General features: G+C 40.7%; 1 protein-coding gene across 1 annotated transcript; it reads left to right on the forward strand.

Moving 5' to 3' along the window:
• Positions 1–665: 665 nt before the first annotated feature.
• LOC104494935 (diacylglycerol kinase theta-like) lies at positions 666–11,817 on the forward strand (the record flags this gene model as incomplete). Its single annotated transcript, XM_010137839.1, has 7 exons — positions 666–889; positions 1,448–1,629; positions 3,040–3,140; positions 6,804–6,950; positions 8,521–8,632; positions 10,265–10,417; positions 11,539–11,817. Coding segments are annotated over 7 exons (1,018 nt in total), but the record flags the coding sequence as incomplete, so codon positions are not given.
• Positions 11,818–13,304: the final 1,487 nt, after the last annotated feature.

Here is a 13,304-nt window from a genome sequence, read left to right on the forward strand (position 1 = left end):
TTCCTGCTGCACTGCTTTAACAAACAACTGTCCTGACAAGGTCTTCAAACACAAGCTTTCAAGGTAGAGATGCAGCTGTGCAGCTTGTTTTTCTTACCTCCTGCATAAAACTAAGGTTTTTGTCAGAACTGTGTAATTCTGTCTTTCTAACACAGTTCAAGCTCCAACTTCAGTAACTGGTTTATTTTGTTTTGCCTGTGGAATCCTACTGTAGCTTTATAGCAAAATGCTTCCACTTAGTCATTGGTTTTTGTGCAATGGGAAATAAATTCTTTTGCAAGATATCTCACTCAGTACATATGATGAAAAGCTGCGAAAGGTAAGAGCAGCCAGAAAAATAGCACTATGAAGAAGAAAATGTGCTATGAGTCCTGTGATTAAGTAAAAAAGAAAAAAAAAAAAAAACAAAACCCACAAAAAACCAAAGCCACCACTAAGTATCATCTCCACTAGGATTTAGAGTTACAGATGTTCAGGTTGAAATCGTTTGTAGTTAGAGCTCTGTGTTTTTGGTGAAAAAAGTGATTAACAATTTAACTTGATCTGTGAGGAATCTTAGAATGTGGGTTTCACTCTTTTTAAACAACTACGAATGGAAAAATGGGATCTTTTAGATTCTTTGAAGTTCATCCTGAAATCCGGTAACAATGTGTTATCTTAAATAGTATATTAAGAGGCTTTGCTTTTCCCGTACTATGTTGTAACATTTCTTTTCCCCTTTGCTTTGTTTCCTATCGGAGGTTTCACACGTTCTCTAAAGTCCCCTCATTCCGAGTGCTGGTGTGCGGAGGGGATGGCACTGTTGGCTGGGTCCTTGGTGCACTGGAGGAGATCAGGCACAAACTGGTATGCTCAGAGCCCTCAGTTGCCATCTTACCTCTAGGAACAGGTGAGAATTGCAGTGAGGGCAGAAGTCAAAGTTTATCTTTATTTATCCATCTGGCCAATTCAGTGATGCAGTAAAGATGCCATAACTTAGTTCTGGCCAGTGTTGGAGAGAAAATGTGATATTGGCTTTTCAAGGAAATGTCAGTCATGCTTCCTGAATAAAATACAAGGGGCGGGAGTGTTGGTATGAGTGGGCAGTAGCTGGAGAGAGAAGTATTTTCCCCTTGACAACCACAGATTCATTAGCCATTGCTGTAAACCAGTGAACTCCACTGGTCTCTAACTTCTCAACTCCATAACAGGTTTTTTGTTACGTTTTGCAAAAACTTTTCAGATGAGTCGGTGTGTCTGTATGGCATCCTAAGCACATATGCCACCACAACCATGCTTAGGTATTTTTTCTGCTTGTTAGCTGTTCAGTCCGATATAACTACTTCTGTGACTTGTTTGGAGCACCTTGATGCGATGTGATTTGTAAAACAAGGCTGATGCACTTTTTAATGCTTTTAGCGAACCTGAGAAATGCAGTCATGTTTTGGGGCTCTTCACTGTTGCCCAGGTAATGACTTGGGGAGGGTCTTGCGCTGGGGAGCTGGCTACAGTGGGGAGGACCCCTACTCCATTTTGGTTTCCGTGGATGAGGCAGACGACGTTCTTATGGATCGCTGGACTATCCTTTTGGATGCAGAAGAGCCAGCTGAAGGTGCAGAGAATGGCGTTGCAGAACCTGAGCCTCCAAAGGTGAGCTGAGCACCACTTGGGTTTGATTCTTAGGAACTGTTGGTCTAGCAAAAAGCACAAAGAAGATAGGTATTAACATAGTTTAGTCTTTTATTGCTCACCTGTCTTTGAGCTTTACTGAGCTGTTCCTCAGTGAACACAGTGTGTGTCTGGATTCAGTGCTTCGATTTTGGTATGACCCATTGGCTGCAGAACAATTCACAGCTGTTTGGCAAAAAATATCTGATAGAGAATTAATAAAAAAATCAAGTGACAATGGCATACCTACTTGCTCCAGTTAGAAATTTATTTCTCAAATAAGAAAAGCTTTTTGAAGGAATGCCACACACTTTCCAGAACACTGGTGAAACTGGAGTGTTGACAAAAAAGCACCACTTTACCCCCCAAAAATAAGTACTCTCATCTTTTACAGTTTTAAAAGTTAAAAGTTGCTAGCATGTACAGGAATGACATTCTGTCATCTTTTGTGTGTCTGTGTATGTGGCATCTGTTTTAATTTTGGAGTGAAAGTCCCTGTCCCTTGGTTTGTGTTATTTGTTTCTGTTGAGGAAAATAAAAATGTTGGTTGTAGATGGTGACTTCAGAGCTTTGTGTGAATCCTGGTTCAGTTTGTCTTCAGACAAAACAAAGGAATTGGACAAGGGGGTGGCAAAAAGAAAGAAGAAAATTGTAATAATGGTAACAATTGTCTAAGGTTGTAGTCCAGTCACTGGAAAATCCTGGACATTGTGTCAGCTGGAGGATTCAAGCTGTTCAGGTTCCAACTGGTTTTCACTTGGTTGAGACAGGGTCTGATTTGCCCTGCATGCCTAATCTGCTTTTTAAAGGTGAAGCGTGGGAGAGTCAAGGACTAGGATAGAAAAGCTATGGAATGAACTGGTGTGCAAAGGAAGAGTTAATTACAGATATGGTTGAAACCTGTAGAAACATGAGACTGGCATATAGGGAGATATTTAAAATGCAGCGGAGTAGGTAAAGTTCTTCGCTCATCTGGCATAAGTTGGTCACTTTCCAAAGTAAGGAAGAGCATTTTCCCAGTGATGTGATAAATCCATGGCTGATGCCAAAAATAATAGTGGTGTTAGTGTTCAGCAGCTCCTATAGTTATTGCATAGAATTGCTTTGAGAAGGTGGGTTGGTTTTATTTTGGCTTTTGTTCTTAATTCTGCTTGTAACTTGCAATTAAGATGAAATTTTGAAGTTTCTGATACTTGGAAATAATGACTACACATGTCAACAATTGTCTGTACAGCTTTATTTTTAGTGCAGTGTTTCTGGAAAATGTTTTCCAGAATTTGTCAAGATGCAAGTGACTTGGAAAGGATCATCTACAAAGCTTGCTTTTTTGAAAAACTTTGGAACCTCTTCTTTTATAAAAGTAAAGGGGAAATAATACTTTTTTTTTGCCAGATTGTACAGATGAACAATTACTGTGGTCTTGGCATTGACGCAGAGTTGAGCTTGGACTTCCATCAGGCTAGAGAAGAAGAACCAGGGAAATTTAATAGCAGGTAATCATGGGGAAACCAGGGGTGAAGGGCAAACTTTATGGTATTGTGTAACTTGCAATTCAGACTATGGCTGATAATCTTGAGACGTTACAGGCATCCACAAACAACATTGCTTGAGACAGAGCTGGCACAGGGAGGAGTTAAGTTAGCCAGGAACAAAGAATTCAGGGGTTTTGTTTGGGTTTTTTGTTGGTTTGGTTTTCTTTTACCAAGAGGGAGCATCAAAGCAGTTTTTGGACCCTGGCATTATTATTCAGTTTTCTTATTTGTCAATGACTGTGATGTGGAGTTCAGTGAAATTTTGAGCTAGTGGAAATACCTCTTATTCAAAGCCTTTCACAGGAGGGAGGGCAGTACTGCTATGTGAGCAACAAACACACTGTTCAGAACTTCTTTGTACCTCTCCCACTCTTGCTTAGTGCTGTGCTAGCACCTGTGTGCTGGTGATAAGGGTAAGGAGAGGTCTCTGTATCTCCAGTGAGACTGTGTGATTAAAGGTGGAGAGAGGCCTTACTCCTTTCTGGCATGCAGATCAGTCAATACTAGTACATTTTCTTCTTCCATTATCACTGAAATTGGTGAGGAAAAAAAAAACAAATTTGTGTAATCAATTGGTAATGCCTTGTAGAAACTGGTTTTGTCTGCCTTAGCCTATCTTTGTGATTAAAAAGTCTGCAAATTGTGTCTCGGTTGCTAGAGGGACTTACAGTTACAACTACGGAGTATTCAAAGTTATGATCATTCTTGCTTTGGAACATACTACTATGACTGGCAAAGCTGCAGCACTTTAGAAGATGTGTCCTTTTCTTACTGCCACTATTTAAGGGTTGTATTTTTTTTTTGCCTTGTATGCTTTTCATCCCTTGAATCTTTATCTCAGTCAGTTTAGTGTGCAGCATCTGCAGCACAGGTAGTGATGACTTAGTACCGCTCTTGCAGGCCTGTTACATCCGTATTTGGATACTATGCAAGCAGGTGTCTTGAGAGGCATTTTTGTAAATCTGAAGGACCATGTATTTCTTTGATTCAAGATCCGGAAAAGAAACATGACATCACGATAGATACTGAGGTGTGGTTTTGCAGGAGACAAGCAGCTGGTGCGGGCTAACAGTGCTGACACAATTCCTGCCTTTCACTGCCTGTGATGATTGTTAAAACTGTTGGCTTCAGCCTTTCCCTGAATATGCAAGTGCATGCTCTTGCCAGCAAGATTAGCTTTTTATTATTGTTATTTTCAGTAAATAAACTAGGAAGGGTGGCTACTTAATGCCAGATGCAACAGCTGATGGCATGTGAACTGGCTGTTTAAGTGCAGAACAGGAATATTCAGGTCTGGCAACAAAATTGTAGGTAGTCCTTGGGAATAAAATGGGCTTGAGTGCTCTTCTGAGTCAAGACCTTAAGGTGGTGAGTGTCCTGAAAGCTGTGGCTGTCTGGCCTTATGCTGAAGTCTCTTTACTCACTCAGGACTCCTTGTCTTTGGCTAGCAGTTCACTGCTGTGAAGACTTCCCTGCAGTGAATTCAGTGCTGAACTTGCATCGCAGGGCAGACAGGAATAGTGTCTGTTGTGGCAGTGATGGTTGTGGAGTGCCAGGCTATGTGGGTTTTTTCATGGCGTAAAACGTGAGGATCAGATCATCTCCTTTCATTCCCGCATTCCCATAGATTCCTGGAGCAGTCTTTACGGTTGCCAGTCAGAAGAGACCACATCTTGTTTGTCCCATCCAAAACTGGAAGGAGACTACTGTGGCAGGCAGTCTCCTGGATGTAAGGTCAGGCAGAGAGAATATCCTGCATGATTTAATGCAAGTTTAGACACAAAGATACAGAAACCATTCTCTGTTTTGGTGGGGGGAAGTTTTGAAAATACCATTTGATTTGTCATTTGTGGGTTTTTAAAATGCTGCAACAGCTACTATCTAACTTTTTCCATCTTAGGTCCTCTATATGTGACCCTGGTAAAGTTCTTTCCCAGTCAGTAAGGTCACCCTAGTAGAAGCGCTGAACGGATACTAATACTGGTCAGAGCTCTTCACTTTTGCCATGGTGGTTTCCCACCCAGTGGTGGCCTTGTTGAATTGCAGCACTAGATAAAAGGTGGTCATTTTGTTTTGCTTGATAGCTTTCCATGTTGTGTGCCGCAGTTCTGAGTGGTTTGCTTCTTAGAGATGTTACCTAGCTGTTTATTCATGCTCATGGGAAACCGCAGTTCGTTTTAAAAAGCCTGGCACACAGATTTCTTATCCACCACCTTTAAAGATCACTTTGCCAAGCTTGGCTGGCCATTTTAATCATAAAATCTTGCAGTCACCTTCAAAACCGGGTAGGAATTGTAGTAATGTTATCAGAAATCAGTTTGTTCATTCTTATTTGATCTCAATGTCCTAGTAAGACACATAAATGGAATGGCATGTGTATGCAAGAATGAAGCAAGGGGATTTAATCACCAACAGACTGACCCTTTGTTATGCATTGCAGGTGGCTGTATTCAGCTTTCTAGATCCTATGGACCTAAGTGAACTGTGTTTCTTGCAAGTCAGAACTGTGTCTGCGGTTATGGCACCATGTCATATTCTTTCAGTTTCTGCAGGCTTGCTTCTTATGCAATGAAAATTAATACTGCTTGAGGATACATAAAGTACTGTGGTTCCTACTCAGATTCCATAATTTTCCTGTTTTATCCACATTGGACAAAACTGACGTTAGTGTAGACACATCATCTTGTCTGGAGTAGAAGCATATGTTAAGCACATGTTAAGTGGTGTTACTTCAGGTACCTTTAATTTGGTGCTGTTTAAAACTGTTAGCATGTAGGACTAATTATTCCCTGTTTAATAATTTGTAATAATTTAAAAGAAAAACAGTCTGTCTGAAGAGTTGACCATAACCCACATGCTGAACTGACTGTCTTCCTCACCTGAATGAGTTACGGTATTAGACATAATGCTGGAGAGATTTCACAGAATTGGATTCTAGTGACACTCATGTGCTAGTACGGTCAAATAATGGAAATTTATGCTCTTTAATTTAAGATTGCTCTGAAGGCCATGTGTCCAAAGATTTCTATTACAGAAGAAAGTTCTGCCTGTGTTTAACGTTTATGTTATTCTCAAAATATTTTGACATTTCTAGGGATGCCATAAAATCTTTCTCATCTTTTATTACTCTAAAATTAGAACTGTCACAGGTTAAAATTACTAAGCGTGTTTTAAGTTTCTACAACTGAATATATTTCAAATGAACTAGCGATCTGTAAAGCAAAGACTTGCAACGGTTTTGTGCCTTTATTATTCTAGCATTGTATGAGAAAACATCTTTAAATGTTTCATGAAGAATTCTAGGTCTGAAGTAAAAATACAGCTCAGAAGTTTACGTTTCAAAGAGGCATTGTGTTCAGTCAGTGCTTTAAGAAGGGATGATTTTTCTGTAATGAAATTTCAGATCTCTACATGCCTTGACAGCACAGATCATCCCGTAAGTAAAAGGTGTATAAAGTAGCCATTCGTGGGTTATGCTTCCTTTCTGCAGCAAAACTAGAAGAATTTGGAGAGTGTTTTTAATGGAAAAAACTCTTTAAACATACCTGGTAGAGCACAGTACTGGTGTATGTACGAGAAAGGGTGCTATGCTGTTTTAGTTACAGGATGCTTGTCTGCTCCTAGGTTTCACAACAAAGGAGTTTATGTGAAAGTTGGGCTGCAGAAGATAAGTCATACCAGAAATCTTCACAAAGACATAAAGCTTCAAGTGGACCAGCACGAGGTGGAGCTACCAAGTATAGAAGGACTCATTTTTATTAATATACCCAGGTAAAAGGAGAGGAAGGATCCTGCATGGATGCATGTCTGGCTGCGTGTGAGGAAATGCTGCTTGGTATTTGAGCATCGCATGTCAGATGGTTAGATAAAATGTTTAGTGGTCTGGGTTAATAGATGGTTGTTACCAGGTATTTTTGATTATTGCCTGACTTGCTGTCTTGGTAGCTGTGCAGAAGGAGCTAGCTCTTAATACCATTTTGACATCATTGGTCTGGTTCTTTGAAACTCACAATCTCACTCCACATAAAGGTGATACTATTGTGTTTTCCCACTGCAAATCCCCATCCATTTGCTATTTCTTCTGTGTCCTACTAGTAATTTGGAATGATTTCCTCACCCTCTATGTTATTCTAGAAAAACATTACTTTTTAGGCATGGTTGTCTGTCTGTAGCTTCTGTTCACTACCATATTCCCTGTCCCCCAAACTGTTTGAATGGTCTGTCTGATTTCTCCGTGACTTGTAGAAGAATCAAAGATGGTCACCTTGCACACACTGTCTGGCGTGCTAGAGACCAGGTGCCTAAGCAGTTCCTGCAGCGAAGGTCAGCCAGGATTCCACTGTGAAACACTTGATCTAGGTCGTGCAGCCAACTGGTCAGGAGATGTGGAATCCAGGTAGCTGTGGAGAACCCACAGTTCAGGTACCTTTTGCAGGATCTGACACCTGCAGAGAGCTAGAGTTACTGCTGTGGAAGGAAAGCAGGCAAATCTGCAGGACATCCAGCTTATTTAGGTGTGCTGTTGGCTGACGCAGGCTTTTTGTTTGCACAAAACCAGCAGGGCTGCCATACTCCTCTTTTTCAGGTACACTCTTACCTTAAATTACACATTTTTTTCCATTTTAGTCTGAAAACGTCTCAACTTTTTATTCAAATATATATTTACATGTACACACGTGTGTGTGCACATGTACATACAAGTATACGTTGAGTTATATAGTGTGAGAACTGTGGAGAAGAAAAGATTACAATGAGTACTGAGCAGTCAAGCACTAACCCAAATCACTCGCTTATTGTTTAAGGAGGGTCAATGCTGCACAGAAAGCAGAATGGTATTAAACTGTCAGAAGCATTTCAGAGGACTGAAGTGCAGGAACAGCTGCTTAACTACAAGTGAGTTTGGCCAGATACAAGAATAAAAACTTGATACTCATTTGTGCTTTAGTTTCTCTTTGGTAGCATCTGTGAATATTGTCAAGACCAGTAACATCTATGTTAAGGGCTTAAGCCTTGGAAGTTAATGGTGAGTGTAGCTGTAAACTGTATTTTCCTGCAAACTAAAGCTCTTTGGAGTTACTTTCTTCTTACTTTTTCTCTTTCAAACGGAAACTATTTAGTTCACTCCTCCTTTAACTCTTAAAACACTTCATTAAAAGTCATCCAGATTTTAGGAGAACGCTTCCTGGTCTGACAGCGTGGGAATGCTGTGCTGTCCCTCTCCCGGTGGGGAGCAGTGTCTAGCTTTTGAAGTCTGGTGAATCAGCCACGCTCGCAGGGTGCACGGTGCTCAGTGGCAGACAGCAGGTCCTTGGGCAGTCACTGTGGTGTGCTCTCTACACAGCTGGGGTTCTGGAGCTGATCTCTGGGGGTCTGAGAGTGATAACCGCTTTGAGAAACCACGCATCGATGACGGCCTGCTGGAAGTTGTTGGTGTGACTGGCGTCGTTCACATGGTAAGTTGGCATCTGAGAAAGAACAGAGGAAATATGGACTGGTGTGCTTTTGTAACAAACAGTGCGTTGCGCATGTGTAGTCCTAAGAGGTGTGCAGCTATATTAAGGTTATACCATCATTTATTCAGTTACTTGCTGCTTCACACAGGAATGGTTATAGACTGTAGTTTGAATTCATGGGCAGCATCGACTGTCTGAACAAAGCGTTCTGATGTCAAGAGCTTAGCTGCAGCTGCTGTGCCTGTTCATGGGCTGTGCACTCTTGTTGCCTGTTTATTGGCCTGCCCTGAAGATCCACGTCTAGGCATCAGACTAGGATAGATGGAATAGAAACTAAAGAAACCTCTGGTTGGATAAAAATAATTAATGTTAAAAGTGCATGGGGAAATACTTCCATGACTTAAACAGGCTTTGAACCAAGACCAGAAACCTACATGTACACATATATATGAACTGCAAATATATAATGGAATGCACTAACTTTCTCAAACAGGTATTGTGGTGCCAAAACTGAACAGCTCGTGGGATGAAAACCAGATTTTATTTTATTATTATAAAAACACCCACTCTTAACCTAGTGTATTGTAGCTCTTGATCTGAATGCTATGTGGAGCAGATGGCATGCCAGTTCTGCAAAGAGTGTTATGACTCAATTTTTGCAACTTTAATTCTTCCATGTTATTACATAATATTACAATGTCCTGCAGTCCTGCAGACTGCAGGTGGGTTTTTTCTTTTCTTCATATTTCTTTCACGATCTTAAGAAATCTGAAGAAGTGTACGTGGTGAGGTAACTAGAAACAACTAATACGTACAACCACCAAAAATGGAAAGGTAAGTGCTTAAAGTTGTGCACCTCAATATTTGGTATTGGCCAACTTTACTGTTTTGTAATTTAGGTATTTTAAAGAAGGCAAATATAAAAAATTCCATTAGAAGAAGTGGTTTGGTACAGATCCTTAAAATGTTTGGTGTTAGAAGCAACAAGAATTGTACCCGTTGCTTTGGAATGTAAATGTTAACAAACCCACACTCAGGTTTTGTGATCTTCTGTTAAGGTTTTTACCCTTGGTTATCTGTACACATTTCCCAAGAGAACGTGCAGCAGCGAAGTTCACTTTGCTTCACTTTTTACAGTTAACACTCAGCTGTTAGCTGTAGTTGAATATATGTATGTGTAGTTGAGTGTGTATACATATGGAGTTGAGTTTAGCAGACTTTCTCTTCCTGTTTGATAAAGTGGTTTTAGACTTGAGTTTCACATGTGCCAAAGTCTGTGTGTATAGTTGGGTGTTTTGAGAATGTGTTTACTATGTTGTGGAGCGGGCAGTAAGAGCAAACAAGACCTCTTTGAGTGCATGCTTCTTGGCCAGCCCAAGTGTACAAATGACATTTATGTAAGGTATTTTGTCCCCAGCAACCTGCAGGGCTATCCAAGTTCTTCACACAATGACTTAATTAAAGCTGTGTTAGTAAAGGCATCCTATGCAGATTTTGCCTAAGCAGTTCTTCTAGCTGAAACTTAAAATGTCAGGGGAGAACAAAAATCTATCCATCCAGTTAAAGTGCAGCTAATATTTGTGCTTCTTGTTTATTAGGGTGAATGATATCCTGGCTTTTACTTCCTAACAGGGTCAAGTCCAAGGTGGTTTTCGGTCAGGAATCCGCATAGCCCAAGGCTCATATTTTCGTGTAACACTCCTAAAGCCAATTCCAGTTCAAGTTGATGGAGAGCCCTGGATTCAGGCCCCTGGCCAGATTATTATTTCTGCCGCAGGACCAAAGGTACTGGCTGTTGGTTTGTCTTAGCAAGTTGACTCTTTCTCCAGTGGATATTGCTGGATTATCTTGCTTGTCTTTGTGTTCTGATACTTAACTTTAAAGGAGCTAGCCAGTGCCGACTGGTAGCTGTTGGATAAGTACATAGCAGTTTCTACAGAGGATGGTTTGAGGGCCCTCTCCACTGAGTCAGATGATGCTTGTTTTTAAAAAAAATAGTCCCTGAGCTTCAGCCTAGTGAGTTAATTTTTTTCCCCTGTCATGAGATCTCCAGGCACTGTTGCTCACCCTGAAGCAGATCACAGTCAGGAGGGCTAAGAGTTTTAGTAGTTCTGTAGCGTGTGAGGTAGGGAAGCAGTCTGCTGGTGGTGCTGAAGAAGGGAAGGTCTGTCAGAGAGCAGCAGAGGAGAAAACAGAATAGTGGAGGAGGGGGCTCTGAGAAAAAGTCTTTGGTGTAATCAGTGTCTGTTTTTCCTTGATATCTCAATGTATATGTAGAAGGAAAAGAGCATCAGTTACCTAAGAATTTAATTTCTCTGGATCATTGAAATTGTGAAATAAACATTTTACAGTAGTTGACTCTGCACGCATTTGCCTGCTGCCTTAAGGATGCCTTTCAACTCACAGAAATTTGTTGCTACAGGCAATCCTGGAGAATATGTAGCTCTACAGGGAGGGCTACCAGAACCATGGCCCTTGCAGAGGAAAATGAGTCAAAAACAGTCATACCTCAAATGTTTTGGAATATGTTACACTTTGTTCTTTTCCTGAGAGAAAGGAGGATGAAGAGAGAACAAACCTAACTTGTCCTTCCAGTGAGAAATATTTCTGTCTTTCTATTAGGCTAGTAACTAATAGTGTTAGCTGTATCTGTGTATGCATATGTGTGTACGCTAATATATATGCACACAGATGCATATCCTTATACATACATGTGTATATAAGTTTATGTAAAAAAAGTGGTTAATCCTATAGCTTTATATGGATAGGTGCTTCAGATAGTTGTGTATTTAAATGTTTTTGTTGCAGTTCCAACATTTTACTTGTTTGAGTTAGTTGCCTTAGATCTGCTTATTGGTGACCTTCCGTATTTTTACTACTCACTTTCTTTTAAAACTTTGTTTTAGGTCCACATGTTGAAAAAATCGAAGCAGAAACAGAAAAAAACTGGAAGCCAGAGAGAGATGAAAGTGGATAGCATGTCAGTTTCTGAAGGAGGACGCTGAATGGAGACCTGTGCTCAGAAGTAGTGCAGCACACTTGCTGTAGACACCAGAACAGTTCAGTAAAGCTGCGTGCAGACAACTAGTGAAGAGGGTTGCTTATGAGCGTGCCTTTCATTACATTTTGATAGTACTGGGTTCTACTTCATCTTTAAAAGACAGTGCCTCATTGTAACAAGTAACTATTACCTACCGCTAGTCTCATCTAAAGTTTTTATTTTGGGTTCCTTTTCCATAAACCATTTCCCAGTTTTTCATGTACAAAGAAACTAGGCCAAACAGAGATTCCAAGATGCTGAGATTGCTGCATCTACCTTTACAAAGACTCTTCCCCTCCTCCCAGCTTTTTTGTAAAGAAAATCATTCCATAGGTAAATTTTGGTGCATTGTTCTGTAAATGAAAATGTGTTCCTTTAATGCTTACAGTAGCTTCATAACCAAAAAAAGGCAAAGATGTGAGCTGCTGAGAACTCCTTGGATCAGTCCAAACAGCACAGCTGAAACAGTCCTACTGTAAAGAGAAAAATACAAAACACAGCAGAGATGATTTCTATAAAAGGAGCCCCATGCACTGGGAAGAGATAAAGTACTAGAACAGTTGAGTCAAAATATTTCAGAGAGTTTACTTCAACAGTATTTGGACAGTGTGAATGAAGAGGAAACAGCTTGTAGAGCAAGTTTTCAACTGGAGCTTTTGTTTCTTCTATTTTATTCAGCCAGAGCCTGATTTAAAAGGCACATGAATTTCAGCAGACACCAGTCTAACATAAAGGTACAAAAATACCTGAGGCACTAGTACACATACTGACTTTTTTCGTATCATTGAAACAGTTATCTTTAACACCAGACTTTCCTTGTCTTTGCTTCTGCTGTTTCATTAATTTGTCACAGTTGGAGTGTTACTTAACAGCAAGCTCAAAGACTAGAAGGATCATCACTAACTAGGGAAAAAGAAGTTTCATGTAGTGTTCACTTAAGTAAATTAGCACAGTCATATGTTAGAGCTGAAGTACTATGTTGCTTCACTAATTAAGCTGTAGTGTGCACGTACCATGCTGTAGGATTCAGATAACTGAGAATGCGATAGCTGTCATGAAACTTACCTGGTCAGCCTTCTCAAGTCCTTGGTGGGTGTTATCAGGTGTGGGCCCAGGGACACAGTTACTGGCTTTTCTTACTTGGATAAGTGTGTGTTCTTCAGAGGTTGTTCCTCTGTCAGCTCATCTGAGACTGAGGTCACCTATCTGTGCTTACCTATCCCCTGAAGTTGTGGGGATCCAGTACTTCTTTTACAGCTTCCTGCTAGAGACTGGAGCTAGAGCAGACATGCTGGTCCTGTCATACACTACGTATATCTGCTGTCTGTGGACGTGGTCCTGCTGGTCTTCACTCACATCTCTGCTGGTCTTACCTCACCATGGTTCTCCAGGGACTGAACCTTTCACTTCAGGTCAACATCATGCACAAGGGGCCCTCTGAGCCAGTTGTAGTGCAGGGGGCCAGCATTTTGCCAGGTTTTGCCATTTGTATGCACTTGCTGCTTGGAGCTACTTAAATCTTGTTGACCAGAGCCCACTTAGCTAGCCAGTGGGCTTGCTTGTCCTTTCTTGTATGGTAATGAGTAATTCAGCTGTGGATGGCATGAATTGATCACTCAAGTGGCAGCTTTA

Source organism: Buceros rhinoceros, unplaced genomic scaffold (assembly GCF_000710305.1).
Source record: "Buceros rhinoceros silvestris isolate BGI_N320 unplaced genomic scaffold, ASM71030v1 scaffold45286, whole genome shotgun sequence".
Classification (NCBI taxonomy): Eukaryota; Metazoa; Chordata; class Aves; order Bucerotiformes; family Bucerotidae; genus Buceros; species Buceros rhinoceros.